The following is a 24,890-nucleotide window of genomic DNA, read 5'->3' as shown; positions in this document are numbered from 1 at the left end:
TATATATATAGTTTGTTTGTTTTGTTTGTTTGTTTTTCCCTCCAAATTTCTGGTTTAATAAAGACTCCTTTATTTTGAGGGAAAAAGGTCCCAAACATCAGGCTGTTCACAAAAATAACCCACAGTATCAACTTTAGTAAACAAATCTTAAGACTATTACACTATTTTCTAGAAGATGCATTTGACATGCCAACTCCCATTCACAAAAATACACTGTTACATTTGTGTTGAACAGCCCCACACAGTAAAACTTACACTTCTAACTGAAAGCTGCTCTCAGGTGCTACCCAACCAAATGATACTGCCTTTGCAGTTAGGGAAGCAACTATTGAACTCATCAATGAATGAAAAGAATTGTACTTCCCGCATAACAAGAGATTATTTTTTGGAGACAGTTGATAAAAATCATACATCTGTTTTATTGTTAAGTCATAAAGAGGTATCAAAATTAAAAGCAAAATTACAGGGTAAGACTTAACAAAACCACTAGGAGCATCAGAAGAAGTGAAATGGGCCCAGGCGCAGGGCAGTATGAATTAATGAACATGGGAAGGACAAAGATGGGGAGAACAGTGAGCATGTGCTGAAGATATTAGGGGAGAGGATCTGGTGAAAATTTTGATATTAGACAAGCGCCTAGGTAAAGAAATAATGGATGAGATTTTTAAACCCCACTATATACTTAAGAGTCAGCCTCACCATTGGCACTGTCTCTGTCGTCCTCTCCTTCCTCAGCCTCTTTTTCATCATCCCTGTTCCACTCCAGCTGTTTCCTCTGTTCCTTTTTTATTTTTTCCAGGTTTTCCAGAAGAGAATCCACTTTTTGTTTTACCTGGATCACCTCCTTCTTAATGGCCTGAATGTCTCCTTTCAACTTTCCAGACTTGGAAGACGATCCTCATTGTCCACTCTTAGAACTGAAGCTTTTGCCCCTCCGTGAAGTGTTTCCTGATACATGTTGGTGTTTCGAGGGCACTATAGCATGAACAATAGTAGGTGGTGGTGGAACATATGCTGGGTAACTGTACATCCTGTCATAATAATTGTGCTGAAAGTCATAGTCCAGGGACCAGCAGGTGGCATAATGGCTATGTTGCTGGACTCCCATGTAGTTGACCGTGGTTCAAGTTTCGGACCTGGTAGCTTAAACTCAAGCCGAGCACGTGTGCGTGCATGCCCAAAATCCTGAGAGGAGAATGGAGGAGAAGGGATTGCTGCATGGCCATCCCCACTGGGGGATAATTTCTCGCTTTCTGTCTCCCTCTGTCTTCCTGGCGAGCGCACACCCCCTATAGCAAAAACCTCTCAAAAAAAAAAAAAAAAAAGTCATAGTCCAAGTCAAAAGAGGAGTTGAGTAGAGGGGATAGAGAAGGGTGTTCTGGTACTGACCCCCATACATTTCTACTGCAGATCATTTCACACTTGCTTTTCCTTGGTTCACGTTTGGCTCTGCAGCCAGATTAATATCTAAAACCTGGCTGGCAACCATCCCGCTATCCTCTCCTGCTACAGCAGCCTGGGCATTCCTCTCATTAACATACCGAATGAAGGCAAAGCCCTTATGAACAGAGCAACCCACAATTTTGCCATACTTCGAGAAGATTACTCTACAGATTTTTTTTGGAGAGGTTTTTGCTATAGGGCACGTGCACTCTCCAGAAAGACAGAGACAGACAGAGAGACAGAAAGCGAGAAATCACATCCTGGGGGGCGGGGATGGCCATGCTGCAATCCCTTCTCCTTCATTCTGTTCTTGGGATCTTGGGCTCACACGCATGCTTGACCAGCATGAATTTTTAAGCCACGGGGTCTGGGAATTGAACCGTGGTCAACTACATGGGAGTCCAGCGACATAGCCATTGCTCCAACTGCTGGTCCCACAATATATGTTTTATTCACCCATAGTGTGTATGTTTTAGGATTTGGCTTCAGAACTTCAGAAGTGGCTGACCTGAGCCCCTCTGAGGAACAGGATTGCCAGCTCGGGAACAGTGTTTATGTGCAGTTCTGTTTTTCTTTGGGCCTTACATTTTCCCACAGTTACTCAGGTCAGCCCCTTTCTCCACTCTCTCCAGCAGGGTGATGCTACCCACTTGTGGTTACAGTTAGTTACAGTCACAGTCTGCATCTTTTTTTTGTGTGTGTGAGATTTTTACTATAGGGAATGTGTGCTTGCTGGAGAGACAGAGACAAAGAGACAGAAAGCAAGAAATTGCCCCCCAGGGAGGATGTCCATGCTGCAATCCCTTCTCTTCTCTTTTCCCTTTGGGATTTTAGGCATGTATACACATATACCTGGTGTGAGTCTTAAGCTGCTGAGTCCAGGACTTGAACTGCAGTCGACTATGTGTGAGTCCAGCAATGCAACCACTCTGCTGGTCCCAAGTCTGCATCATTTTATCCTGGATCCTCAACATTCTGCTTTCAGTAAAGGTGATCTTTGTGGTGGATAGTTCTAGGTTTTTTATAAAATTTTTTATTAACTTGGGACCAGCAGTTAGTGTAATGGCTATGTCACTGGACTCCCATGTAGTCGATGGCGGTTCGAGTCCCGGACCCCGTGGCTTAAACTCACACCGGGCGCGTGTGCGTGCGTGTCCAAGATCCCGAGAGGAGAATGGAGAAGAAGGGATTGCGGCGTGGCCATTCCCCGTGGGGGGTGATTTCTCGCTTTCTATCTCTCTGTCTCTCTCTGTCTGTCTAGCGAGCGCACGCGCCCTGTAGGAAAAACCTCTCCAAAAAAACCAAAAATTTGTTATTAACTTATTGCCTATAAAGGTGTAGAATTCTTGGGGTGCCTTTCCAGCTCATGAAGATTCTTGTTTCTGAAAATGACCAGAATTTGGGAGAGAGACCCAGTTGATGGCTGCCCTTAGTCACCTTGTTCCCAGTCACTGCTGACTGACAGGTCTAGGGGCAAACATCTGACCCAAGCTCAACTAATCAGAGTACTTCTTGAAGGTTTTTCAAATTGAAACCTAAGGAAGACCATTCAGACTCTATGGTGTTTTTGTTTTTGTTTTTTAATGTTTATTTATTCCAAGAGCAAGAGAGCGAGAGAGAGAGAGATAGTAAGACAGTACTCCCAACAGCCTTGTCACCGCAGTCTGTGCCTCCAGTGTCAGCCAGCCCTGGATCATGGTTATGTGAGTACGTGACCTACACAAGAGGTCTCCTAAAGCAAACCCAGAACCTTCCCATGTGGGGCTAGCCCCACAGAGCATCACATTTTCTCTGCTGTCGAAGCATCTGCTCCCTCTATGGTTTCATTTTTCTTTTTTTTTTCCCTAAGAGAGATTTTTGCTATAGGGCGTGTGTGCTTGTGGGAGAGATAGAGAGACAGAAAGCGAGAAATGACCCCCTGGGGTGAATGGCCACGCCACAATTCCTTCTCCTCCCTTCTCCTCTTGGGATCTTGGGCATGCACACAAACGCACCCGGAGTGAGTTTTTTAAGTCACCAGGTCTGGGATTCAAACCATGGTTGACTACGTGGGAGTCCAGTGACATAACCATTATGCCATCTGCTGGTCCCAAATAAATAAATCTTAATAAAATGAAACCATGGAGGGGACCAGCAGATGACAGAATGCTTATATCACTGGACTCGCATGTTGTCAACCGTGGCTTGAGTCCCAGACCTGGTGACTTAAAAAACTCACACCAGGTGCGTGTGCATGCCTGCTCAAGATCCCACGAGGAGAAGGGAGGAGAACAGATTGCAGTGTGGCCATTCCCCCCCTCAAGGGTGATTTCTCGCTTTCTCTGTCTCTTCGGCAAGCGCATGTGCCCTGTAGCAAAAATCTCTCAACAACAACAGAAAAAGATCTATTTATTTATTCCATGAGTGAGAAAGGGAGAGATACATAGAGAAGTACAGAAATACAGCATCCCTGACAGTATTTTGATATCACAACCCATCCCCCAGACTCAGCCAACCTTGATCATGGGCACATGTGTCTGGTGTACTGAGGGACGTCTCCAGCTGTGAAACAGCAACTTTGTCATATAGATGCTTTTTACCACTGTGCCATTTCCGTGGGTTTTGGGCAAATGCACAGACTATGTATCTGCCCCTCTCTACCACGCAGGATAACCCTATAAAAGTGGAGTAAAGATCTGGCCTTTGCCAGAGAAAATATATAAATGCCAAATAGAGATATGAACTTATTTGTCATTTGGGGGACTGCAAAGTAAAACCACAGTGAGATACCACTAGACACCTATCAGAATGGCCAAAATCCAAAACAGTGACACCACCAAGTGCTGACGAGGATATGGAGGAACAAGTGCTCTCATCATTGCTGGTGGGAATGCAAAATGGTGCAGCCCTTTTGGGAGATGGTCTGCTGATTTCTTGTAATACTAAACATTCTTAGGGTCAGTCAGTGGTGTAGTGGTAAAACACTATGCTCTGTGAGACAGTCCCACATGGGAAGGTTCCTAGTTCAAGTCCAAAGATCTTCCTGGGTACCAGGCACATACATGCCTATGATCTGGGGTTGGCTAGAAGCTGGGGTGGATCACTATGTCAAGACCCTATTGAGAATTTATTCTCTCTTGCTCATAGAAGAAAAAATAAACTTAAGACACACACACACGCAGAAACACCAAATGTACTTTTACCATATGATCCAGCAGTCACGGTCTTTGGTGTTTACCCAAAGAAGTTAAAAGACATGTCAAGACAAAAACAATCCCACATAGTTCATAGCAGGTTTATTAATAACTGCCCAAATCTGGACATAACCAAGATGTCCTTTCAACAGGTAGTGGATGAATACACTGTAGGCATCAAACCATACAATACTCCTTGACTAGATTCATGCAATGATAGGGATAAATCTTAAATACGTTTTGCTAAGAGACCAGGTGGTGTGTGGTGGTTAAGGTGGCTAGATCCCACATGGCTGACTGTGCAATTTGAGTCCCATTTTTGGCAGCTTGAAAAACACTCTGAGCATTTGTGCCCAGGATCCTGAACGGAGAAGGAATTGCAGCATGGCTATCTCCCCTGGGGTGGGGGTGGGGGTGCTTTCTCATTTTCTCTCAGGCAAGCACATGCACACCATAGCAAAAAAATTTTAAAAAGTCTTGCTAAGTCAAAGAAGTCAGAGGCCCAAGGTCACATATGGCCCCATTCATAGAACATTCTGGAAAAGGCCAAACTGTAGGGCTAGAGACCATATCAGTCATTGCCAGGGGCTGGGAGAAGGGGTGAGTGGCCAAGGGATGTTTTTGTTAATGGAGTCATGGTGATTTTTAAGGACAGACCCACCCTAGGACACAGGATGGGGAAAGGGGGTCTGATGGTGTGGATCCATGCCTTGGAAAACTGCAGTGGACAGGCATGACCTGGCCCAAACTGGGACCCTCCGGTGTGTTTTAAAATTTTGTGAAAGGGTCAGAGAGGCTGGAGTGGCAGGGAGAGAGGAGTGGAGAGTGGAACAGCTCAAACCCAGCACAGCCAGCGAGAGTGCCCACTGTGTCTGTAGCATGCTTTAAATATCAGCAGCGGTAGCGGGGGACAACTAAACTCGCCCTACTCAGTGGGCTAGCTGATGTAAACCTGTGTTTACAGGCAGGAAGCTGATTTCCAGAGGGGAGCTAATCACCTTACCATTATATGACTAGCATTCTAGTAATCTCTTATGATCCGATGAACCAAAACAATGGCAAAAGGCCATCACCATTTTATTGTGTGGGAGATTCTATGGGTCAGGATCCTAATAGGAACGATTCATCTGTATCCCTCATGATTGGGACAGGTAAGGGTGGCCCTTGGCTGGAGATGCCAGGGTGGGCTTGCCTGGGTCACTGTTTCTGGAGCTACAGCTTGGCTGTTTTCAGAGTCCCTCAGGGGACCAGCAGTTAGCGTAATGGCTATGTTGCTGGACCCCCATGTAGTTGACTACGGTTTGCATCCCGGACCCGGTGGCTTAAAACTCATGCCGGGCGCGTGTGTGTGCGTGCCCGAGATCCCGAGAGGAGAACGGAGGAGAAGGGATTGCGGTGTGGCCATCCCCCCGGGGAGGTGATTTGTTTTCTGTTTTCTGTCTCTCTGTCTCTCTCTGTCTGTCTGGCGAGCTCATGCACCCTGTAGCAAAAACTTCTCAAAAAAAAAAAAAAAAAAGTCCCTCAGGCCTTCTCTGACTGGCATTTGAGGGTACTCGGATGGCTGAGGCTGGTTGGGTAGCTCTCACTCCATGCAGCCCTGTGTGGTGACCTTGGGCTTGCTCCCATGGGGATGGTCTCAGGATAGCTGAACCTTCTGTGTGGTGGCAGCCTCCTTCAAGCACAGTACACAGAGCCAGGCTCCAGTCAGCAAAGGAGTGGATTGCATAGGGGTAGGAACCTGGGAAACAGAACTTACTGGGGAGCTCAAGGGATTGTTGGCTGTCCATTCTCTAGAAGAAAAGTCCATTGGTCAGCAGAGCTAAGTTTGTTAGATCCCTGACTGCATAGTGTCTTACTAAGGTCTCAGTAGGGGGGAAGCTATGGAAAGGACTAGGGTTTCAGCAGTTTTAAGATAGGTCAGGACCGGGGCCAGCAGGTGGCGTGGTGGTTGAGGGCACTGGACTCCCACATGACCGTGGTTCGAGTCCTGGACTTGGTGGCTTGCTTTCTCACTTTCCCTCTGTCTCTCTCTCTGTCCCTCTCTGGCCAAATTAAAAATAAATAAATAAATAAAATAATTCTTAAAAAAAATTATAGGTCAGGATCAAAACCACTACATATCCCCACTTCCCCCAAGACCTAGACACCAAAACCACCTACCAGTAGCAGCTTTCCACCACATTAACATAACTTTGCCATTTCATTGTCTTCATTAGCATAACTTTACTCTTCCAGGGCCTGCCCAACCAGGCAGATAACAGTATTGTTCATTACAGGAACTTCCAAGAACACCCATCAACTCTTCTATAAAAAGCATCAATAGTCGATACTCCCAAAGTCTCTGAATCCCTGCCTTTGAACTCCTTCCTCTGCTGTAATCAAAGCTATTACAGCAGGCTTTTTTCCCAGGGGTCACCACCAAGCTACCATGAGTGTCCCCATCCAGTCTCCCTCTCAGATTCGGTCAAAGCTCTGGCAAGGACATACCATGGCGAGCAAGGGACCAGCTCTGTCTTGTTCACAGGCTGCCTGTGATATTTGGGCTGCCAGGTAGGAACTGCTTCAGATGGGCCGAACTTTTGGTAGAACAGCCTTGGGTCAGGAGTGGTGGTCTCACAGTCCCAGTGAGTCAGCTCTTTTCGGCAGTTTGCAGTCTTCACCAGAAGCACGTGTTTTCTTCAGCAGCCAGATAGGTGTGCTTATGCACTGACCTGGGGGTTTGGGGGCTTCTGTTTTCCTGGTGTGACCATGGCCCTACTCTGGATGCCGCTGAGGCCGTGAGTGTAACCAAGGACGTTCTGGTCCAGCAGTTCGTTTTCAGTGCTGGGCTGACCATATTTGGTCTCATACCTTGAGACTTTCTGAGCACCTGTAAAGTGGATGTCATCTGGCTACGGAAGAGACCTCCTTACTCTACAAAGCAGGCATCACTTTGGAGACTCACGGGGCCACACAGAAGCGGCTTGGTAGAAATGATTTTATTTAGAAATTGGTACCACGTGACATTAGGGTGCCATGCAAACAGTCGTGCTGAAGCCAAAAGCCCGGTCATTTCCCCACAAAATAAGTTGTCACCATTGAAATGTTGATTTGCGCCTGGCACTATCTTCGTTAGATATAAAATCTGATATGTAAGAGTTGATAAGCAAAACATAATCCTCATATAAAAGCCTAAAAAAAAAAGAAACGCATTTCACGGCTAGGCTACTGTGTTTGTATATTACATTTAAGCAGGCCCTGGATGTCGCCGATGAATTTATGTGGGAAAACACATCTTGACATTAAAATTCAGCGTTTTGTCACAAGTAACAGCTTTCCTAGAAATACCACTAGCTGGTTGCTCTAAAGAATCACTAATTCTATAGCTCAAAAGAACAATCTTGGGTCTTGTGTAATTTGTAGTCTGCAGTGTGAGAATGAACAGCTGATGCTTGGGATGACGCCAAGAGGTGTGGCCTCCCTGTTGTCAGGAGAGGCCAGTGGGGAACTGACCAGGCAAGTCTCCCTGCTGCTAAAAGTCCCATTCTGTTCCTCCCCTGACCAGAGGGGCTTCCTACATTCATTGAACAAATGCTCTGTCCTAGCTGTTTAGAGACTAGGAACCTTGGGGAAGGGCTTGGCACCATCGAGGCAGCAAATTTCATGTCCTTTTCTGACAAAGCACTAGTGATGGTGTCGAGTTGCAGGAACACAGTGGGTGTGCAAGTAGGGGCACAGATGTGCACATGCAGGGCTGCTGAAGGCGGGTGGGCAGCCCTGCGGCCCCCTGGGGCCATGAGCTGCATTGAGGGGATGCCCTCAGGGCCCCACTGAGATGGCATCTTTGCTTTGGAGTCGCTACTGGTGACCTCTGTCCTTTCCCTGGGAAGCAGAGCCTTTGCATGGTGGATCTGCCTCACCAGGAGCTGTTCAAAGCGGAGGGGTGGTGGTGTACCAGGCCACGGGGAGAGGAGGCTACCGGCATGGAGCTGGAACTGTGAGGCTGGGCTGGGACTGGGGTGGTGCTGGGAGGCTTGGGCACTGAGGCGGCTGCATCCCCTACTCGGCTGAGATGGCTGAGCTGTGCTGGGCACCTATGGGACTGAGTTGGGGGTGGGGTGTGGGAGTGAACGGAAGTTTGAACCCAGGCAGGGGCTCAGATCATTGAGAAGCCTCAGAGGCTATGGAAAGTTTTGGAACCTCTTGAAGCCCATGGTTGGCATGTGGGGTTAGAGGAGAGCTTTGGTCCTTCGTTGCTGAGTGGACATAGACCAGACTCATAAAAATACTGCTCAATGAGCAACTAAGTTTAAAATCTGTTGAGTCAGGTGGGCGGGTATTGAGTATTTTTTTGGGGGTGGATAGAGGAAGGTCATTGGAGAACTAGGTGAGAGTCATTGATCTGAGAGGTATAGATATGTTTGAAACTCTTAGGAAATTTACTTATTCTATTTTCATTATAATTTTTAAATTTAATTTTTAAATTCTAGCAGGGACACATCAACCTCTAAGGCTCCTGTGCCCATCCTGGCTCTGTCTACTGAGAAGAGGTCAATTCAGCTTCTCCCAGTGGAGTGGCCTAGAGTGCGTCCCTGTGAGCCTCCACCTCCTGATCTGAAAATGGCAAAATCTCAAAAATTGCTCAGGGCTCCTAATGAGGAGCCAACAACACGTGTAGCCAAGTTGTTGGGGGACGTTTGGGCCCCGCGCAGCAGGCAGGTGGCCCTGGGGTGAGGCTCCTTTCTACCCCAAGTTGCCACCTCTCAGGTCTGGTCCATATTTGGAATTCCACACCCAGGCCCATGTCCTCAGCTACTGGAATGTGGCTTTCATTCTTCGTAACTTGTCCTGTATCTTCCGGGAATGCTTCTCGCTGGACATCTGGTGGAAGTTGGCCCTGTTGTCTGCTGCTAAAATGGAGATATCGGCTCCGCTAAAACGGGCGATTCTTTGCTTGAGGTATGACTGGAGCTTGGGGTCGGGGCTGAAGGTGTAGGGGTTCTCCTGGAATGCGTGGACCTGGCTCACCACCTTGGCTATGTTTCTTTTGTTGGAGGAAAGAAAAATGTTAGGTTGCACGAGTCACAGGGAACAGCATTCTATGGATAGTGAGTCCCTAGTGTTTTCAGCACTTGCTTAAACCAAACCTTTTTAAAGTACGAAAACTGAAGAGTGGGTTATCTGTATTTATATACAAGGTCAAACCTCATTTCATTACTCGGCCCTGTCCATCTGCCCATTCAGTCACTACTTTTGAGTCCATAAATATTTATTGAAAATCAACTGCGTCAGGCTTTGGTTGGTGCTAAGGATTCTAACATGGTTACGACCCAGCATTAGCTATTGGGGCTCACAGCTTAGAAGAGGAGAAAGACAAAGTAGACAAGGATCCTTTTTTTTTTTTTCTGAGCGGTTTTTGCTATAGTGCTATAGGGCACGTGCGCTCACTGGGAACACAGAGAGAGACAGAGAGACAGAAAGTGAGAAATCAACCCCCAGGGGGTTGGCCACACCGCAATCCCTTCTCCATTCTTCTCTTGGAATCTTGGGCACTCACACACACGCACCTGGTGTGAGTTTAAGCCACCGGGTCCAGGACTTGAACCGTGGTGAGCTACAAGGGAGTCCAGCCACATAGCCATTACACCAACTGCTGGTCCTGACAAAGATTCTTTAAGTGGCACATTCAATGACATGTTAGGCTTGAATGTGGCCATGGTGAGAGAATTTACACCCTCGGAAAGGGACCAGGGAGTGTTTCTCTGAAGAACTAGCTGTCATCGAACACTACCCAGCACACCCCTGGGTGTAATCCAAGAAGAAGGGGAACAGAAGATGTACTTAATTTTGCCTGGGGAAGGCCAAAGACTCCACAGCCTGAGACTCCTGTCCCTGATTTGGGAGGGAGAAACAGTCCGTCCATATGAATGATACCACATTTTTTTTGGTTGTTAATTAAATGACAAATATGTATACATACGTGTGCATACACAACAACATTAAGAGTAAACGCCAATGCTTAGCCCATGTTCTTCCTACGATAGATGGTGGCATTATCGTTTTTTTTTTTTTTTTTTTTTTTTTTTTTTTTTTTTTTTTGTAGTTTTGCTAGAGGGCGCTCGCCAGAGACAGAGAGAGAGTGAGAAATCACCTCTCTTCACCCCAGGGATTGCCATGCCACAATCTGTTCTCCATTCTTCTCCTAGGAGTTTGGCCTCACATACACATGTGCCTGAAGTGATTTTTCAAGCTGCCATGTCTGGGAGTAAAACCACTCAGGGGAACCAGCAGTTAGCGTAATGGCTATGTCGCTGGACTCCCACGTAGTCGACCGCGGTTCACGTCCCGGACCCGGTGGCTTAAAACTCACGCGGGGTGCATGTGCGTGCGTGCCCAAGATCCCGAGAGGAGAATGGAGAAGGGATTGCGGCGCGACCATCCCCCCGGGGGGTGATTTCTCGCTTTCTGTCTCTATGTCTCTCTCTGTCTGTCTGGCGAGCGCACGCGCCCTATAGCGAAAAAAACCTCTCAAAACAAAACAAAACAAAACACTCAGTCATGTGGGCTCCAACTGCCTTAACCTCTGGCACCCACTGGTTTGATTGTGGTGTTATCTTATTTCTTAAAAAAAATTATTTAAGGGCCGGCAGGTGGCATGATGGTTAAAGATACTGGACTCCCACATGGCTGACCAAGGTTCGAGTCCCAGACCTGGCAGCTTGCTTTCTCATGTTCCCTCTCTCTCTCTCTTGCTCTGTCCCTCTCTGGTAAAATTAAAAACAAATAAATAATACATAAATTTAAATAATTCTTAAATTATCTATTTAATTTTATTTATTACTATTATTAAAATTTGCTATAGGGCACATGTGCTCACCAGAGAGAGACAGAGAGGAGTGGGAAAGTGAGAAAGCAAGCTATCAGGTTCAGGACTTGAACCGTGGTCGGCTGTGTGAGAGTTCAGCATCTTAACCATCACACCACCTGCTTGCCCCTATGGTGTTAAGTTTTTATTTATTTTTTGCTAACGTGGGTTTTCTGATTTTTCAAAATGTGTGGGTCTGTGGTATAACATCAATGTTTTTTAACTCGGTGATTACCTAAAATGGGGATCTTGCATGTAGCAGGTTGGAAACCACTGTGCCTCATTTACCAAGCGACCTAGCGAGTTGTAGTTGGGCCATGACCTAACCATCCTCCACCTGATGACTGGTGTGGACAATGGAGAGGAACGAAGAGAAAATTCAACGGGAAGGGTGAGAGGTTGTAACGGTGAGGAAGAAAGCAAGGCTTGGCCAGGAGGCCTGGGCAGTGTCTGTGGGTTTTGGGTACCTGCGGGGCACTCTGGACATGGCCCAGGTGTCTGAGGAGAGATTGGCATGGGGTGGACCTTCTGAGGCAGAAACGAGAGCTGTGATCCTCCATGGTCTGAGGCATGTGAGACTCTGGAGGATGAGTGGCAGGTTTTACAACCAGCCTTCCAGTGTGTCTCCCAGGCAGTGTATGGAGTGGCCAGGTCCCCAGGTGTGCTGGCCAGGTATGGTGGCGCCACAGAAACAGACTGAGGAATAACTTAGGCCCTGCATAGCTGACTCTTAGGAGAGGGGCCTAAGGGGGAACAGGCAAAGGCAAAGAGAGCAGGGATGACGTGGCATCCGAGGTCTGAGTGGTGAGTTGTGATCTGGGCAGCCTTGGTGCTGCAGAAACCGAAGAGAGGGAGTGAAAGGTGAGCCTGCATCTCAATGCAGGGAGATCCAGGGGAGATCCCACCTCAGGGGAGCACTTTGGAACCATGGATACCTGAAGTGTGGGAAATGCTTGCAGTGTGGGGAAAAGGAGGTGGCTAGAGGTCATCCAGGGTAGAGGGAATGCTGAGGCCTTGGGGCGGAATGAGGGCTCAGTAGTGGCAGATGCCCAGGCCTCTGAGGAACAAGTGGGACAGGAGGAGGTGTATCACTGGAATCTGTTGCACCCATGCCATGTTGAATCCCCTTCCTCACCTGAGCTTGCTCCACCTGTGGGCCCCATTGGTCATGGTGAAGCCCCCTGTCTCCAGCTGCTGGATGTGCATGGCCAGGAGGCGGGCTGAGGGCAGGGTGGGCTGGGCCCGGAAGCGCCGCCCTTCCATCAGACACAGGCTGTCGCTCTTCAGGAAGACCTGGCAGCCCAGTTGGGCACAGATAGGAGAGACAGGGCCGTGGTTAGTTCAGGAGGCTCAGGCAGGGGCCAGCTTCAGTCCAGCCAATTCCAGTTGGTGCCTGTGTTCTCCATGCATGATGGCTATACAGCCCTCTGAGTTAGCATCCAATCTACAATGTACCTTGGATTATTGGATGGTGGGCCAAAAGTTCAGATTTCTTAAGCTTGCTTTGACACTGACAGCTGTCAGAGAGCTTTATGCTTCTTGCTACTGAAATGGCAAATTCATTTCCTTATTTTCTGCTGGGCTCCAGAAAAGAACTGTGTAGTCCAAATTTACCAAAAGAGATCTGGGCTGGCTGGCTGGCTGGCAGCAGCGGCCCTGTGTCTGTATGCCCAGTGTCCTTACCCCCTAGTCCTCCCACCTGTGGAGAGCTGTGTCTAGGGCATGAGGCCAGCTCTGAGCTCCAGAGATGGGAGCCTCCAGAAAAGGCCTGGACAGCCAAACTCAGGCTCTGTCTGCAGACCTCAATCTTGGCCCCTGGGCACCTGTAGCCTGTTCTGGGAAGTCAGACCAGGCAGGTGGCAGAGGCTCCACTAAGGGATGGCTGGCCCGGATTCTCAGTGTGACAGGCTGCACAGCACAACTCCATAGACACAGGTGTGCCACTATGCTGGTGTGCGAATGTCCCCCGGAGGTATGCAGAGCAAGATGTCAGGGGAAGCTCGTGTACAGCGCTAGTACCTCCACGGCTTTCAGCTCCTCCATGACCTCTGCTATCTTTGCAGGTAGAATTCTCCAGGCCTGAAATAGAAGTACCGGTGAGACCCCTGTGGCTATGCCAATACCCGCATGTGCCAGCCCACATCCACAGCCCTTGGCCCCCAAGGTGACGCACAGGGGACTGCCTCACGGCCAGGTGCTCCAGCCCGCCCAGGATCTGCATGGCCGTTGCAAAGTTCCTCTGCTCGTAGCAAGATTTCGCAATCAGCAAAAACTTGGACAGCAAGTTCACCTGCAGCTGAAATGAGAAAACAACGCAGTGTCTTCTGGTCTAAGATGAATAAATAAGAGAACATTTGAGAACCTGTTAAAATAACCCAGTTTCGAGGCACAGAACAGTGTGTGCCATATTCATTTGTACAAAAAGGAGGGGGGTGGGTGGACACAGGTCTCGGAGTAGTGGTTGTGGAGGGGGCAGGGACTGGCAGGTTGAGATGAGCATTACTTTAAACAAAAAGGTAATGCTCATAAGTGAAAAGATTTGAAAAGAAGTTTGGCCTCACTTTCCAGAAGTCTCCACAGGCTCCCATCTGTTCTACTAGTGGGACAAATGGGGTGTGAGCGCAGTTTCAGGACCAGGAAAGGTGTCCCCACCTGGGGAAGACAGGTGACAATTCCAGAGGCAAATGAGAGACAATGGGCAGCTTTTTGTCCATTCGCCAAGTCCAATGTGAGAGGTTTTTGGTGCAGTCCAGGATGTGGTCCCATTGTTTCCTCTGTGGCTCTTTGGCTGGCAGTGACAAAATTGTTGGATTTGATGGGCACACCCATCGGCGGCATATGCTGCACCTATTCTTACTTCAATGGGCTGCAGTCATGGACTCACTTCTAGAGACTTCTGGAAGATTGTGGAGAATTCAGCTGACCCCTCATTTTAGGGCATCCTTGCCCTGAGGACTGTCACCATGGCCTGGGCCATCCTTCAGGAAGGGATGGGTGATCGTGGGCTGGAGTGGATGGATGCCCTCCCACTGAGCTTGATCTTTGTTTGCCATAATTCCGAAGTCGTTGAAAGTCACACCGATGGGCCCTGGAGGTCATTCATGACTGTGGACTCTGAGTTGTCCATTTTGAGTGCTTCTTAGAAGATCTTGAAAAACATTTACCTCTCACACTTTTTAGGTTGACATCTCAATTCTTTCTTCACAGGTTTAATAGATGCAAAGTATATAATTTCCAGCACTTTCAGATAAAACTTCCATCACAGTTTTTTTAATTGCTAAAGGGTGATGCCCCATTTTTTTTTTAAAAAAGAATTATTTTATTTAACATTATCTATCTATTTATTTTTATTTTACGAGAGGGGGATAGAGTGAGACAGAGAGAAAGTGAGAAAGCAAGGCACCAGGTCCAGGATTTGAACTGTGGTCGGCCATATGGGAGTCCAGCGCTCTTAACCATCATGCCAACTACCGGCCCCAATGGCCCCCTTCTTAACCAATTTTAAGTGTACAGTTGAGTAGTGTTAACTATATTCACACTGTTGTGCACAACCAATCTCTGAAACACTTTCATTTTGCAAAACTGAAATCTTGTCCCAATTAAACAACTCTCCCATCCCCCTCTGCCAACCCTTGGCATCCACCATTCTACTGTCTCTATGAATTCGACCACTCTAGGAACCTCACATAGAGGGAATCATGAGGTATTTATCTTTTTGTGACTAGCTTATTTCACTTAGTACGATGTCTTTGAAATTCATCCACACTGTTTCATGTGTCGGAATTCCCTTTTGAAGGCTAAATATTTTAAGGAATGTACCTACCACATTTTTTATCTCTACACCTGGCCATGGACATTTAGGTGCATCTAGACTGTTGTGTCCTATCTTCCTTTTTTTTTTTTTTTTTAATTGGAGAGGTGAGCTCTCCTTTTATTTTTTTTTGAGAGATTTTCACTGTAGGGCGCGTGCGCTCGCCAGACAGACAGAGAGAGACATAGAGACAGAAAACGAGAAATCACCCCCCAGGGGGGATGGTCACGCCGCAATCCCTTCTCCTCCATTCTCCTCTCGGGATCTTGGGCACGCACGCACACGCGCCCGGCGTGAGTTTTAAGCCACCGGGTCCGGGACAAGAACCGCGGTCGACTACGTGGGAGTCCAGTGACATAGCCATTACGCCAACTGCTGGTTCCCTGTCCTATCACTTTTAAATATATGTAATGAAATCAAAATCCAATTTTTCTTTCAAACCAACCATTATTCATTTAAGAAAAGGTATCATATTTTCCTTTAAGGTGAGAAATTTTATGCTATTTCTACTTGACCTCATATGTCTGTTATGCAATTGAGGGTACTGTTATTACTGAGAGTTTTTATTGTCCATCCCCTCACACTTGGCTCGATTCCTGTATTTTAGCAATTTTCTGGGGCTAGCAGGTGGCATGGTGGTTAAGGCAGCTGGATTCCCACGTAGCTGACGGTGGTTCGAATCCCAGATCTGGTGGCTCGCTTTCTCACTTTCCTTCTCTCTCTGTCGGTCTCTCAGGTAAACTTAAAAACAAACAAAAAACAAAACAAAACAAAACAAAACATAATGACAATGAATAAACTTAAATAAAAAGGGGATGGCAGGTGGTGCGGTGGTTGAGGGTGTTGGACTCCCATGTGGCCAACCGTGGTTCGAGTCCTGGACCGGGTGGCTTGCTTTCTCACTTTCCCTTTCTTACTCTGTCCCTTTCTGGTCAAATTAAAATGAATAAATGAATAAATAAATAAATAAAATAATTTTAAAAAATTCTTGAAAAAAAATTTCTGGGACCAGGGATTTACAATATATATGTGAATTCTAAATTGTTCTCAGACCACACTAAATAATGTGGGAAATGTCAAAAAAGCATGGATTTCAGAATGCGATAAACATACTTGTTAAACAGACATGTGGTTTTGTTAAAATTGTGTCTTCTAGTGAAATTTCATTGGTTCCCTGTGTTGTGGGCGAATATTTCTTATTGGAAATAATTCTGTTTTAGCCTTTTGCTTACAGGGATGTAGGAGCAATGGGAAGAACCTTGTCCCAGTGACTCCCTTTCAAGCTGGGTATGAGTCTGAAGGTCTCCTCTATCCTGCTGACCAAACAGTCCTGGAAATAAGTCACACAAACCAGGACGAACAACCTTCCTGTTGATCCTGCTGACCTTCAGGCAGGGTGCCTGCAGACTCAAGGAGGGATGGGGAGTGAAATCCACCCTGTGTCTCAGTCTTGGAGGAGCCTGTCCTCTGCCTTCTCTGTGAGATGGTGCGTGTGTTATGTTTGTGTAAGGGACAGTGTGCATGAGAGGCACTTTGTGGGAGTGTGAAGAGCTGTGCGTGTGATGGACTATGTGTGTGTGTGAGGGACTGTATGAGGGAATGTGTGTGTGTGAGTGTGAGGGACAGTATGTGCATGAGCACATGAGGGACTATGCGTGAGGGGCTGTCTGTGTGAGCAAGTGTGTGTGGGTGTGAGCACAGGCTAATGTGGTGGCTCTGTAGGGTGTGAGCCAGGCGGTTCAAGTCGGAGGAGGAGCATCCCCACTAGAGGGAACAGCCCCTTCCAGGCCAGGGACTTGACAGGCCATGCCTGTGGGAAAGCGGATGGTGTTTCCCTTTTTGCCTTGGCTCGAATGTGGCTAACGAGGACATGAACCTGGGTTCTCTGGCCCTAGAGAAGATCTCACTATGGTCACAGGGGTGCTGCCCAGCCCTGGGGAGCGGACCCCACACCCACTCTAAGCTGAGCAGCAGAAGTGCCAACCTTGGAGGTGTGGCTGGTCACAATCTCCGCAGCCACCCAGTTGCTGACGTCATCTGCGTTTCTTAGCAGCTGTAGCAGGTACTTGTCCTGGACATAATTGGGCAGAAATAAGCTGCAGGTTTTGGCTGACAGAGACTCAGAAGAGCTGGTTCTGAAAGAGAAACATGGTGTGTGTCACCTCAGGCACCTGCTAAGGGGGCCCTGCCCGTGCCTGGGCTACAGGGGGCTCTGGAGCATGTGAGGGGTTCTGGTAGACATGGTGCCCTGGGGTCCTGGGAGACCCAGGCATCTATCCACCTCAGCCCAAGATCGTTTATGAGACCCTTAGAGGAGGCCCCCCAAGACCACCCCCACCCGTCCCCTAGGCCAGACTCCACGCACAGTCACGAGGGTGGACACTCACTTGGGGATGGCTGCACTTTTGTCCATGACGCCCAGGGCTCGTGAGTTTAGGAAGTGGACAGGGTGGCACTTTTGAAACAATTCCTGGGCAAGACATGGAAACAGGTATTCAGGTCTCTGGGCCCTGTGGCCAAGGCAGTGCCCCAAGAAGGGTTGGAGCTTTATGGGGCGATTTTTTTTTTTTAAAGAGATTCTTCGCTATAGGGCGCATGCACTTGCTGGAGAGACAGAGGCAGAGAGACAGAAAGCGAGAAATCACCCCTGAGGGAGAATGGCCACATTGCAATCCCTTTTCCTCCATTCTCTTGGGATTTTAGGCACGCATACACACGTGCCCAGTGTGAGTTTTAAGCCACTGGGTGTGGAACTTGAACTGGAGTAGATTACATGGGAGTCTAATGACATAACCATCACGCCACCTGCTGGTCCCTTTTTTTTTTTTTCAAAGAGAGATTTTTGCTATAGGGTATGTGCACTTGCCAGAGAGACAGAGAGGGACAGAGACAGAAAGGAAGAAATCACCCCTTAGAGGGGATGGCCATGCTGCAATCCCTTCTCCAGTCTCCTCTCAGGATTTTGGGCACACACACACATGCACCTGATGTGAGTTTTAGGCCGCCAGGTCTGGGACTCAAACTGGTGGGCTAGGGGAGTCCAGTGACATAACCATTATGCCATCTGCTGGTCCCTTTAGGGACCATTTCTGCAACCCCAGGTTCAATGCCCACCCTTTGTGTCACAGGGCTGTACCAGCAGAGCTCCCCAAGTGTTCAGCAGCCCTGATGACAGCAGGTGAAATCACTGGGTCACCATCACTGCTGCCACCTATTGCAAGACAGAGGACTCAAGGGCCTGTTTTGGAGGTGGGAGCAGAGGAAGGCGTGGGGAAGGAGCATGAGGAGATATGGATTAGCTCTGCTCTAGGAGGAGGTCTAGGGGCCCAAAGAGTGCCCTCTAGTGCTCATAAGGTAGAAGTGCTGGGACCAAGGGAAGTTGCAGGGTTGTGAGGCAGGTTGGGGGGACCAAGCCCAGTCAGAGGCAGGTTGCAAGCCCAGTGCCAGCTTGAGAGAACTGCTTCTCAGTTTTGCCAGGAGACCCAAGCCCCTTCACCAAATGATTCCCCATTTTAGGCAGTTGCTCTCCTGGACCTGCACACTTGGCCCCATTCTCTGAGTGTTCACTGAGGGTCCTGTGAGCTCCAGGGCAACCTGATGCCCTCCGCGTGATGCCTGCTGCTGACCCCTCACCTGCTGCAGCAATGTCAGCTGACTGAAGAGCTGGTGGGTGCTGTACTCAGTTAGGAAGTAGGGCCCCTTCTCGCTGGCCTTGGCATAGGGGCCGTAGAAGTCCTCGAAGAAGCAGGGCTTGGGCAGGGCAGACGCGATGGTGTACTGGCGCTCCTTGTGGTGTGGCAGTGTCAGCCCGTTGCCCCGGGGCAGCCTCCAGGGGAAGCTCTGGAGGGCAAGTCAGGCCAAGTTAAGAGACATCCCTCCAGGTCGGGGAGCCAGGCAGGAGTCAGGTGGAGGGAGGACCAGATCAAGGCCAGACTCTTCAGACTGGCTCATTACAGCCAAGGAGCAAATTCCTCCTGCCCACAGCTGTGTGGGCTGTATAATGTCCATCCATCATTTCAGTGGGTCTGGTGAAATTTGGGGATGTTCCCATGTGTCAATGGGAAGGCTATTCATTTCCCCACGGAGGTTTCTTTCACCCAGGTCTCTAGCCCGAGGGTCAGGAAGGTGAGGTCAGTGAGACAGCAGGACTTGTCTCATCTTGTAGGCCCTCAGCTGTCCCTTCCCAGGCCAGGGCAGGAAATGCTAGCCTCACAGATTAGTGCCTGGGACTGGAAACACGAGCTGTGTGTTTTCATGTGTGTGCATGCACGCTTATGTGCTTACACTGTGCACACATGCATGTATACAGGTCGGGGCACATGCATATGTACATGGGAGCACATATTTATGCATGTGATATGTATATATGCATGTGTGTGAGTGTGCACATGCCCATAAGTGTATGTGTGTGAACATGCAAGTACATGCCATGTCCTTAAGGCTGGGCTCAGAAGGCCACACCTGCCTGTCCAGAGAGGCTATCCCCTGGGAAAAGCCCCCACCTTCCGTGAGATGCCGTCCTCAGAGAGCCTCTTACAGAGGGCATTGAAGGGTCTGGCTTCCTCTTCAGCCTCCTTGGGGTCCTCCAGGTCTGTACCTCGAGGAGTGCCCTCAGCCCTCCGGTCTGTGCCCACCTCGAGGAGGCCGAGCAGGTGCTCGGCAGAGCCGTCCAGGGGCAGAATCTAGGTAGAAGCACATGGAGGTCACTGCTGCCTCCCATTGAGGGAGCCCAAAGTGCCAGCCTGGTGCTGGCTTGGTGAGGTGGTTACCTTGGAAGAGATGAAGTCCTCCAGCTGCCCCAGTAGCCCCGTGTTCCTTGTAAAGTCGACAGTGTAGCAGTCTTCCACCCAGGCCTGCAGGACGCAGAGGCTCCGCTTGTAGATCTTGGTGAAGGTCGAGGTGGGGTCCTGGTGGGCCCTGGAGGCAGATGGGAGCAGGCCTGAGCTGCTTAGGATGCGTGGAGGGGGAGGAGCAGGGTGGTGAGGAGGGGTGAGAGGACTGGCAGTGGGCTGGGTGCAGCATGTGGGCTCTCCCCCTGAGTCAGACTCCATATGTGAAGGGAATTGGAGGGCTGAGAGTTCCCCTTGGGGAGCTCTCTGGGATATACTGAGTCTGGGTTTGTGGGGGTAGGCCTGGGAGGGGGGTGCACAGAGGAGTCCTGGGGTTGACAACAGGCCAGAGTACCTCCACCAGTGACCTCCTGCAGGTTCTCCTGACCTTAGTCCATAGGCTGTGGGTGCCCTGCAGAGGGAGTGTCCTCTCTACCACTCTCCAAGTCAGGAGGGCTGAGGGGAGGGGCAGAAGCTAGGAGAGGACCTGGTCAGGTCCAAGCCCAGGACTCTTCAGACTGGCTCAGGTCTCACCAATCTCTCCACCTGTACCTACAGCTATGGCTGGGTGGTACCAGGGGCCCACACCAAGAAGCACTCTCTGCCTTTCACCTGTGTGAGAAGGTAAGCCCCCTCTGGTTACTAGATCATTCCAGAGCTCACCGATACATGGGCCATTGTTCCCTACTGCCCCTGTTCCTTTCTCTGCATCTCTGTGTCCCCCTCCACTCTCCTGTCCTCACCTTGACCTCCTATAGCCCCCTACCCAAGCTCCTGCACCCTCTTTGTTATCAGGGGAGAAATCTTGTCCTTCACGGCAGTTAAACATGGCATTTGGGAGCCCCTCCATCCCTGAGTTGGAAGCTCCTACCACCCAGGGAGCCAAGACGCCAGGGCAATACCTGGACAGGGTGCTGTTGATGCGGTCGAGGAGGAAGTGCAGGAAGTCGTGCGGTGTGCAGAAGTACCGGAAGGTGTAAAGGAACTGCTGGACGTAGCCCTCCAGGAAGGCGTCGCTGCAGGTAGGGCTGTCGTGAGAACACGGACCCACATCCCCACCCAATCACACCTGCTTATGGCTCCCTGGGCTTTGCCAGTGTTCTGTGGTGGACGTATGTGTGTGGATGTGAATATGTGAGAGTTCTGTGTAGGGGTGTGAATGTGTGAGTTCTGTGTGAGTGTGAATGTGTGTGAGTTCTGAGTGTGAATATGAATGTGTGTGACTTTTCTGTGTGTAATTGTGTGTGGGTGTGTTTGTGTACATGGATGCTCCTGGCCAGGAGAGTCACAGGTAGGGGACCACCCAGAGAAATAAGAGGGGAGGTACTGACAGCACTGAAAATTCCCCACTGCTCTGAGCACGAGGCCTTCTGCCCCTCAGTGTTGGTGTCACCACTTTCAGATCAGCTTGGAGAGCTCCTGAGCGAGGGAGGAATTCCAGGGTGTATTTCTTTTAGGAAGCCCATCAGAAGTTGATAAAGCAGGGCCGCGTTCTCCAGCTCTTCTCCAAATGTCCGCCCTGAGTGCCTTAGGCTATCAGGTGGGTACCCTCAAAACCTGTGGCTCAGAGGCCACTCTAGCCAGGAGCTTACAAAGCAATAGGTGGCAGCTAATACAGTCAATTTAAAAGATAAAATATTTTTCTAGTTTTAAAAAAAAGTTAACCAGGACCAGCAGCTAGAGTAATGGCTATGTTGCTGGACCCCAATGTAGTCGACCGTGGTTTGTGTCCGGACCCGGTGGCTTAAACTCATGCCGGGCGCATGTACGTGCGTGCCCAAGATCCTGAGAGGAGAATGGAGAAGAAGGGATTGCGGCGTGGCCATCCCCCTGGGGGGTGATTTCTAGCTTTCTATCTCTCTTTCTCTCCCTGTCTTTCTGGCAAGTGCACATGCCCTCTAGCAAAAACCTCTCAAAAAAAAGAAGTTAACCTGGACCTGGCAGGTGGTGTGGTGGCTAAGGGTGCTGGACTTCCACAGGGCCAACTGTGGTTTGAGTCCCAGACCTGGTGGGTTGCTTTCTTGTTTTTTTTTCTCTCTCTCTCACTTTGTCCCTGTGTGGTCAAATTAAAATAAATAAAATTAAATAAAATAATTATTTTTTTTAAAAAAGTTCAAACTTATTCTCGATTTTGGGGAAGAGTGTCTTCCCACTTGTTTCCACCTCTGCAGGGATTCTTTTTTTTCATGAATAAGCTTTTTTCCCTTTGCTCTCAAAAGACTAATGACCTGTGGGGGACAAGGGAGCCTCCCTGGGGTACCCTGCACACCTGGAGTAGAGGTAGGCCATGAGCCCTAGTGGGGTACCAGCTTGTAGGATCCGTGCCTTCTTCTGCCGGCTGCCGCATGGGTGCTTGTTGACATTGTAGAAGATGAGGGAGGAGGACTCGTCCAGGGGGCTGAAGTCCAAGGTGTCGCAGTGAGCTGCTGCGATGTTCACGATCACTGGCAGGGCGCAGGGCTCCAGGCCCCAGCGCTCCGCATACATGACCTGGCGAGGGAGGGAGGGAGTCATCACGGCCTGCTGCTCATCCCACCTCTGACTCCTGGGATGGCAGGCCCTCTTGGTGCTGTGGGCCCCTCACACCAGAGCCCATTTCTTTACTGAACATGGACTGATTTCCAGAGTCAGACAGTAAGACCCCCTCACTCCCATATAGCATGTCTCCTGTGTCTTCAGACCTGCCTGAATGTGAGGCCTTGCTAAGGGGGAGCAGAAACATGGGGCCACTTACCTGCAAGTACTTTTTGACTAAGCCGAGGAACTGCACCTTTGATTTCATTTCTTCCAGCTGCCCTTTCAGCTTGGACAGCATGGTCTTCACCTCAGAGCCTGCAGGGCAGAGCAGAGTTGGCAGAGAGTGCTCCCACTGACCCACAGAAACCCTCCGTCAGTGCGTGTTACTGTGGCATGTATCCGTGTGGGTATTACTTTTTCTTTTTTTTTTTTAAAGAGAGATTTTTGCTATATGGTGCATGCGCTCTCTGGAGAGACAGGGAGACAGAAAGTAAGAAATCACTTCCCAGAGGGGATGGCCATACATAATTCCTTCTCCTCCACTCTCCTCTCGGGATTTTCGGCAGGCACACACATGAGCCTGACGTGAGTTTTAAGCCTTCGGGTCTGGGACTTGAACTGTGGTCGACTATGTGGGAGTCCAGCAATGCAACCATTATGCTAACTGCTGACCCACCCCCTCCCCCAAAGATGTTTTTTCCTTAGGTGCGTAAGTTCCCCAGAGAACAGGACAGAGAAAGTGAGAAGGGAAAGTCAGAAATCACCCCCTCCCCCCTATGGGGATGGCCATGCCGCAATTCCTTCTCCATTCTCCTCCTGGGATCTTGGACACACATGCACATCACCTGGCATGATTTTCAAGCCACCAGGTCGAGGACTCAAACTGTTGTTGGCCATGTGGGAGTCCAGTGACGTAACTGCTACGCCATCTGCTGCCATCAGTGGAGGTTACCTTTATTCCGCTTTTCCTTCTGTAGGAGTTTTTGGTAGAACTTCAGAGTCTTCCGGTAGTTTCTTTTCTCTATCATGAGCTGCTGCTCCAGCTCCTGGCAAAAAAAACCGAGCATGTCAGCTCAGGCATAATTCAGAACATGAATTCACATGTCAACTGTGTCCACGTGCAATGAAGACACCAAAAACATGTTAGCATGCAGGATATACAGGTCGAATGAAGTTCTTCGGAAGAAAACTACTGTGCAGCCACAGCAAGAACATCCTCGTGTGCATTGGAATTAGAAGTCCTGTCTGGTTGATCCAAAGGGAAAAGGAACAGAAGGACAGATAAGCAGGTAAACATCTCAGTAAGTCAGCATGTGGAAGGAAGTGGATGCCATGGACCCACTTGAAAAAGTGAGGCACCTGGTAGAATACTGTCCTTTACTAAACATGCCCCCAAGAACATCAGGCCCCAGAAGCTTCCCTTTGTGGACTGAGTGGGGTGGGTACTGCATCCTTGGGCTCTCATCTGGCTCTGCTCCTGGGACCCTCAGGTCTGGCCTCGCCCTTGAGACCTGTCCAAGCCTCTGACGTCTGGCTCTCTCCTTCCCCGGTCTGGCAGTCTACAGGAAAACCTGCCTTTCTGGACTGTTCTCTATACACCAAGTCTAATCCAGAAGGATCAGAGACCAGGACGAGATTCACTCTTCTTTGAGGCCTCTCTGACCTTTGGGATCAGCTGCAAGGGCAGCGTCTGGTGGAGACAGAGGCCCACTCAGCAAGGAGGCCAGACCCTCCATGTGCGTGGTCTAGAGACCCGTTCAATGTCCCCAGTCTCACCAGGCAGTGCTGGGCTTGGGGCAGGCTGCCTCCTCCCTTGCCTCTATCCCAGGCCGTAGGAGTGCCCACCTGGGCCTTTCACCCAGACTCAGGTCCTTAAGGGGGCACCCATGGGACAGCACTTCTACATGGAGAATGGTTATGCTTGCCCATCCCTGCACCTCAGGCCCTTGTGGGAACCAAACCTTGACCCAAGTCTGCACTAGGCCCTCCTACCTGAACTTTTGGCTGCAGTACCTCCAGGCCCCTGTGTAACCTAGTGTACACTGAGGGCTCTGCTGAGGGCCGGTGATCCCTCCACCCCCTACGGCATGTCCCCTGGGCCTTAAGGTCACCACTTTTCTTTTTTTTTAATTTTTTTTTTTTTGGAGAGGTTTTTCGCTATAGGGCGTGTGCGCTCGCCAGACAGACAGAGAGACAGAGAGACAGAAAGCGAGAAATCACCCCCCAGGGGGGATGGTCATGCTGCAATCCCTTCTCCTTCATTCTCCTCTCGG

The 24,890-nt window shown here is 49.4% G+C and overlaps 1 protein-coding gene and 1 pseudogene across 4 annotated transcripts in view; both read right to left on the bottom strand.

Moving 5' to 3' along the window:
* Positions 1 to 389: 389 nt before the first annotated feature.
* On the bottom strand, positions 390 to 8,437 carry LOC102482914 (heterogeneous nuclear ribonucleoprotein C pseudogene; annotated as a pseudogene).
* The window catches only part of KNDC1 (kinase non-catalytic C-lobe domain containing 1), a 69,026-nt gene continuing 50,793 nt past the window's right edge, over positions 6,658 to 24,890 (bottom strand). For all 4 annotated transcript variants that reach the window (XM_006146938.3, XM_006146939.3, XM_006146940.3 and 1 more), the window contains 13 exons: positions 23,570 to 23,663; positions 22,835 to 22,932; positions 22,370 to 22,590; positions 21,003 to 21,116; positions 20,041 to 20,188; positions 19,774 to 19,953; positions 18,905 to 19,111; positions 17,659 to 17,741; positions 17,256 to 17,406; positions 13,634 to 13,756; positions 13,480 to 13,539; positions 12,596 to 12,753; positions 6,658 to 9,639 (listed from right to left, as the gene is read on the bottom strand). In XM_006146938.3, the coding sequence (XP_006147000.1) occupies positions 9,408 to 9,639; positions 12,596 to 12,753; positions 13,480 to 13,539; positions 13,634 to 13,756; positions 17,256 to 17,406; positions 17,659 to 17,741; positions 18,905 to 19,111; positions 19,774 to 19,953; positions 20,041 to 20,188; positions 21,003 to 21,116; positions 22,370 to 22,590; positions 22,835 to 22,932; positions 23,570 to 23,663 (1,869 nt within the window). In that variant the 3' untranslated portion in view covers positions 6,658 to 9,407. The remainder of the gene's footprint in view (positions 9,640 to 12,595; positions 12,754 to 13,479; positions 13,540 to 13,633; positions 13,757 to 17,255; positions 17,407 to 17,658; positions 17,742 to 18,904; positions 19,112 to 19,773; positions 19,954 to 20,040; positions 20,189 to 21,002; positions 21,117 to 22,369; positions 22,591 to 22,834; positions 22,933 to 23,569; positions 23,664 to 24,890) is intronic.

Source organism: Tupaia chinensis, unplaced genomic scaffold (genome assembly GCF_000334495.1).
Source record: "Tupaia chinensis unplaced genomic scaffold, TupChi_1.0 Scaffold000197_1, whole genome shotgun sequence".
Classification (NCBI taxonomy): domain Eukaryota; kingdom Metazoa; phylum Chordata; class Mammalia; order Scandentia; family Tupaiidae; genus Tupaia; species Tupaia belangeri.
Note: the sequence above shows the minus strand (reverse complement) of the source record. Positions and strands in the feature narration are given on the sequence as shown.